Source organism: Phaethon lepturus, unplaced genomic scaffold (assembly GCF_000687285.1).
Source record: "Phaethon lepturus isolate BGI_N335 unplaced genomic scaffold, ASM68728v1 scaffold10555, whole genome shotgun sequence".
Lineage (NCBI taxonomy): Eukaryota > Metazoa > Chordata > Aves > Phaethontiformes > Phaethontidae > Phaethon > Phaethon lepturus.
In genome coordinates this window covers 2374-8760 of record NW_010542663.1, presented here as the reverse complement: position 1 = coordinate 8760, position 6387 = coordinate 2374, and the positions used below count along the sequence as shown (strand labels likewise).

The 6387-nt window shown below is 35.4% G+C and overlaps 1 protein-coding gene across 1 annotated transcript in view; it reads right to left on the bottom strand.

Moving 5' to 3' along the window:
• The window catches only part of XPOT (exportin, tRNA), a 25895-nt gene extending 20294 nt beyond the window's left edge, over window positions 1-5601 (bottom strand). Inside the window, exons 1-4 of the mRNA XM_010288102.1 lie at window positions 5464-5601; window positions 3566-3648; window positions 2371-2427; window positions 704-773 (exon numbers count right to left, since the gene is read on the bottom strand). Coding sequence (XP_010286404.1) covers window positions 704-773; window positions 2371-2427; window positions 3566-3648; window positions 5464-5523 — 270 coding nt within the window. The 5' untranslated portion in view covers window positions 5524-5601. The remainder of the gene's footprint in view (window positions 1-703; window positions 774-2370; window positions 2428-3565; window positions 3649-5463) is intronic.
• Between the last annotated feature and the right edge of the window lie 786 nt (window positions 5602-6387).

Sequence of the window (6387 nt, the reverse complement as noted above, 5' to 3'; positions counted from 1 at the left end):
GGGGGAGGAGAAATCTGTCCCTACCAATCTCCTTCTCTCCTTTCCCTTTTCTATAAACTCATATATGGAACAGCTTGCCATAAAGATAAACTAAAAACAATTTAATCCATTTCATAGTGATCTGTTCTTTTTCAATTTGTATTACATTCCATTTCTACTTGATGGTTCTGCTGATTGCCAAACCCTTGGGTCCAGCTGATAGTATATGTTCAGCTACAGTAACTAATTCCACAAGAAAGAGTTGCCAATACTCTGCCATAATATTAACAGAGTGATGCTGTTCATTCATAAACACCTGCTCATATTTTAAGTAGACAGGAGTTAGGCCAGGAGGGTCTTATAAACAGAATTACTACTCCTCCTCCAGACACTCAGGTACATCAGGAATCTGGATTATACCTCCCTAAGGGGAAACTTTTAATACTTTTAATACTCCTTGTTTCATACACAACTGATTAACACACAATCATTATCTGATATAAGAGTTTTACATTTAGCAGTGAGTTCAAGCACTGACTTCTTTATTAGAAATTCTTTAAATCAGATGTTGTAGAGATTAGCATGTTAAAAGCTTTTAACCTTCAGGTACCGTGTATCTTCAGGAAGCCATCTTAACACTCAAAGGACAGATTAAACACCTATCCCATCCTCAATGCCTTATGTTAGCCTACTATGCAAGACTGCTGTGAAGGGACATACTTACCTGTGCTTGCAGCCATGTTATGAGTGTTTCCCTAATTAGCTGCTGCTGGACTTCCGTAAGTTCAGAGTATCTGAAACAAAGCATAATGATATCAAAATACAACTGCTTCATGACAACCACAACATTCAGTAAGGCAAGAAACTCTTTTAGTATTGCACATAATACTGCACATTAATGTAGTTTTTTATATATATATAATGTAGTTACATAATTTACATAATGTAAATGAAAGGTTCCCAAAAAAGGAATTTACACAGCTATTTGCATATTAAAATTCCGAATTAAAGACATAAAAATAAGGAATAACATTTTGCCATATTAATGAATTACATTTTGAGGCACTACTGCCTCCTATGTTGGAGTAGGAGCTTGAAATTTTGCAGCAAGGCTGCTCTCTCAGGGACAGTACTTATGACCCTGATAAAAATACACATTCGACGATTATCCATGGGGAGAAGGAAAAGACATCTGTATATGCTCAAACTTGTTTACTACACACTGATGACTGTCAATAGTGAGGAAGTCCTTCACTGATCTGACCTACAGCACATTTATTATCAGACACATGTTAAAACAAAAAAGCAAACAAGTAATTCTGCTTTATGTCATACATACAGTCTTGGCAAAATTTGGCATTATACCCAGTCCACCTCAAATACTACCCACACAACATGTTCCTTCCCAGGACTAGCTAAGCTGAGAACACTCTCCTTGCAATAGAGCCAGCTATAGGTTTGGTACAGTCCTTAACAAGAAGGACTGCTGAATGTGACTCCAGCATTCCTATCACAAGTTACTATTCATTACGGAGAAGAAAAAAGCAACCCCACTGAAAACACTCCGAGAATAAGAAACAGGAAAACAAGAGAAAACATACTGCAGGAAGCAGGTGGCAGGAGTGGAACAAGTAGAGGAAGATGGACTATGAAGTAAAATAAAGATAAATAAAAACACAGAAAATTAAGTCTTTAATTTTTGCTGATACATAATTGTGAAAAATCGACCACAAAATACATCTTAGTCCTATCTAAAGCCTGACCCACATGTTCAGTGTATTGCAACCAATCACAATAATATTCCAAGAGGCAGATACCTCTGCCACGATGTTCAAGTCCAGACAAAGGAGCCTGAAGTGTGGGGAAAAAAAAAAAAATAGAGTTCCATGCAATGAAACTTGTATTATTTCAAAGTACTTTTTCCTAAAATTATGATTCTATGAAAACACCACTTGGTGAAAAGACTACTTTCTCTTAACATCTCTGCCACGGTTACTGAATGAATAGGGCTTTGGCTGAAGTCCAGGACTCTGTACTGAGCAAGGTTGCTGCTTGCAGTACTCTTTTCTGCAAAAATCAGTGACAGTTCAGAGTAAGGCTTGACTCTCCAGAACGGAATAGCTAAGTACACTTCAAGCAATCCTTAGTAATTATGTCTATGTTGCGACATACACAGGTGTTAGACTAGCTAAGTAGAGCACGCTGCTCAAAACCCAACTACTCCTCTCCCAGGAAAAGATGAGGAAATACAAGAAAGTCCTGTGGACTGGATTAAAGACACCTCATCAACCACACCGAGATGACAGGTACCATTTTAAGTTTCTTTGCAAGCCAAATAAAAAGGGAAAATTAAATGGATATATATGGCTGGTGTCAAGAAAGATTACTCACTTGAACTTAATCTGATGTTCCAGAACTTGAAAGCAAAAGAACTTGATGTGATCATCACTACAAAAGAAAACAAAAATCTGTTACTGGTGGCAACATGGTACACTTCTCCGGGAAGAAAAAAGTTCTTCGGATATTACAACCAAGTCATCTCTTTCGCAAATCAAGAATTAATGTGCACCAGAGAAAAACACTATTGCTATTATTTCAAAGCAAAAATGACAAATACTTGAGCAGTACATTTGGTAAAAATGAGCAACTGTTAAACTGATATTTATGTTTGATATTATAATCTTTTTTTCTATAGACACCAATTTGTTGTGCTTTGATTTCAGTGTTGAACATACAAAACTACAATACCTATTGTATCCTGCCTTTATAAAAATCTGTCAGGCTTCAATAATACTTTCGGGGTCCATTAGTACACTAAGAGCAAGTTGTACATTGTGTCTTAAAGAGCAAAGCTAAAGACAAACTGAGGTACAGATTAGGAAGGGACATTCCACATGCTATATAATCTACATGAGTTTTTTAGCTTATCTAAAAATTGTAACAATCAATGTATTTTGGTAAAGATTATAAAATGCCATTCTCAAATCTTGTGTGGCTTTGTTCATTACTGCATACTCTGTTGGAGTCAGAAGTTTTGATAAATCATTTACAAAAAAAGCATTCACTATAAATCACTGTTGTTATTCAGGAGATAAACATCCCTCAGTTTCCTTCCAGCCTGAATTATTCTGTGATACAGCAACAACCTAGTATTTCAGATCCAAATATACAACTTTGTGCAAAAACAGTGGTGACTACACACTCTTTGCATCTTGAAAAATGCAGTCTTCTTTATAGAAGAGGTACAAGGAACTATTTCTCAGATTAATACATATGAAACCTATAGTCTCACAATGGGAAATTTTCAGCACTCATACACAAAATATAGCACTATAACTCATTCTTTTTCCCTGGATTTCATAAAGCAACAGTCTTTAGGCTATTAAATTAATAAGAAGTTTTATTTATACATTGGTCTTCCTTGAAAGGCATTATACAGAAGCCACAGATCAACTATGATACTAAAAATAGTATGAAGACCATATTGACTTTTAGCAATTTACAGTTTTCCTATTATGCTGTAAAGCTAAAACCAGACCCAAACATATTAATAAGGAAAATAAGCAATGATTCTTATCTGCATTACCTGTATATACTCTGAGCTAACGCTTCTGCGCAGACTTGCCAAGCATCCTGAGATATCTTCAGCTGCTCAAAGTAAGCTAATGCCTGCAAACATCCAAGTAATTTTCATTTAAAAAAAAGAAAAAACAAACATACCACACCAGCAAGACATCTCATTCACATTTAAACAGCTCTCCTTCAAAAAAACCCAAACAGTATTTTGATACATCCAAGTATTCATATGGTTTCCTAACTACCATAACACATGTTGCTTCAAATGCTAGTAGTATCATAGGCACCCATTTCCACTCTACATTCAATGCAAAGACTTTTGTTACTGTATATATAAGTCACAGAACAAGCAATGTTGAGGTTAGAAGGGACCTGTGGTGACAGACCCTGAGGAACCTTCCTTGACTAGAGGAAATTGCTCAGGGCCTTTCCATTTAGGCGGAAGTTAGTAATCCAAGTTAAAATTTCTTCCACAAATTCTAAAGAGGAAGTGATTTAGATTTTTCACTGAAGACAACTCACTACTTTTCTTGCACCATTTCGGCTGTATTTCACACCTCAAGCTCAAGAAACATTCAAACACTGATCACCCGACAACTGTTGGTTTATGAATCTATTACAGCAACTGGAAAACACTTCTACCAAATTTTAGATAATCAAGTTGCTTATCAGAACTTCTAAATAGCTTTTGACAACAGTTAACTTCATCTAATTGCTTTAAGATTTAGTGTGGCCTGTTACACAAGACAGTAAAGTAACTTCTAAAACAGAGATTAGATTAACAACATTATTTCAATTCTATGAATGCATGTATTACCAGGGGGGGTGTGTGTGTTTTGTTTTATGCATTAGTTCATAATTGTTTCCATTCACCAAAGTGATTTCCCAAAGTAATTATTTGGTGAGTTTTGCAGTAAGTTGTTAAAACAAGAATTCACTTCCTGTAGATAATTTTCTTATACTGAACAATTTTACTAGAAATAGTTTGATACTTCCTTATATGTTACATCTTACACGATTAGTGAAAGGGTAAGTCACCTTTTACTATAAAAAATATTTCAAAATTAGGCAGACTGCATAGTTCAAAGGTAAATAAATCTATAAGCTTCAAATTTTACAGTTATATTCTATTAACAGAACACTAAAGATTAGCTATCTCCATCCTTTCAAAAAGGACAAATACCCAGAATCAACATATTGAACAGACCGCTTAGCAATACTAGGCTGCATCGAACAACATTTTAAACTTTTTTTATACATTCGAGGACTTCTTTTATTAACACAAAGCCAAGGTATTAACATCCTAATTTCTGAAAGATTTTACTGGAGATTATCTTGTAGACAGTTGAATCAACTTGATAACCAAATCAGTAAGCAGAAATATTTACTTATTAAATAGTTATATAAATTGTAATGTCTTTCCACAGGAGCATCTCTCTTATGAAGCAATTGTAACCCACATACCATGATTACTTTCTTCATCTGCTTTATGCTAATACAAGCTTCACTACAGTTAAAAACACACATTTCATTAAAATCCATTAAAATAAAAAACACACCCAAGATTTAAAAGGGCAACTGCAAGCAACTCATCGTTTCCAGTGGCTCCTTTTCATTCTAGAGGAACCTATGCAAGGAGCTGAGCAACAAGTACAAAGAATTGAAAGGACTGAAAAAGTCAGAACCCAGGAAAATAAATTCTATGCACATTAAGTGTAATTTCACAGAACTGGTGACACATAACGTTCAGCTTACATGCTTGCAACATGACTTTGTTTTGTACTTGCTGCCACGAACCCTAAGTATCGGTTAACCAAAAAAACCCCAAACCCCCGCACAATAAAATGAGACTTTTGCACTGAAATAGCACCCCCAATTATTAAAGAGATAAGCAAGTTAATTACATACTCTTTGTCTGAAGTCTGCATCGGCATTTGGGTTCAGCCCTAAAAGGGCTTGTTCATCCATCTCTATTGCTATACTCTTTGTTTCCTACTCCTAACTGGTTTTCCCACTTCTTCTAGAGGGGAAACTACAACCATCTGCAAATAGAGAAAGAGAAACTTTATTTGCTCAGCAGAACAACAAAAATTAAAAACAGGACAGCAACAGCCACAGAAGTTCGCTGACAAACCTCAAATACATAGTACGTACTCCACCAAAACAGGAATGCGCACACCTCTGATACAGATATCAGCATTCTAAGTCCTTTAATCAACTTTTAATAGTACTAAACTTCTTATTGCACATGGAAAATTTGAAGTGTCTATATATTTCAGTTCTCTTGAAAAGAGCTAACATCATCTTAATTAACAGAGAAATTGCATGATGTGTAGTATTCAACTGAAAGGCTTGAAGTAAAATTTCAAGCCTGCAGAGAAGGTTTCAGCAAGGTACGACATAAGCATAAATCTGCTACTTAAGTGATAGGCCGCTGTATTTTTTCCCACCACAAACTTCACAACCAAAAAAAAAAAATCTCTACTCGTCTCTAATATTGTTAAGATGCTTCATAAACCCATTTATGAAGTATTTCCCCTGGGGCGGACAAAGCCATTAGGAGGTCTTTCTTCTAAAGGAAGCACACACAAGAGAAATGCAAACCACAAAATACATCATACTGCGTTGTTAACAACGTCTTCTGTTCCTACTAATGGGTGCTGATTTACTAGCAAAGATTTTTATTTAGAAAATTCAGTGTAAAATTAACAAGCAAGCTAGACAAATGTTTTAAAGACGATGCTCCTCTACATGCTGTTCTGCAATGCTCTGGTGAAACACTGTGGATTAAACAAAAAAAAAAAAACCTTTGTCAAATATTAGGATGCTATT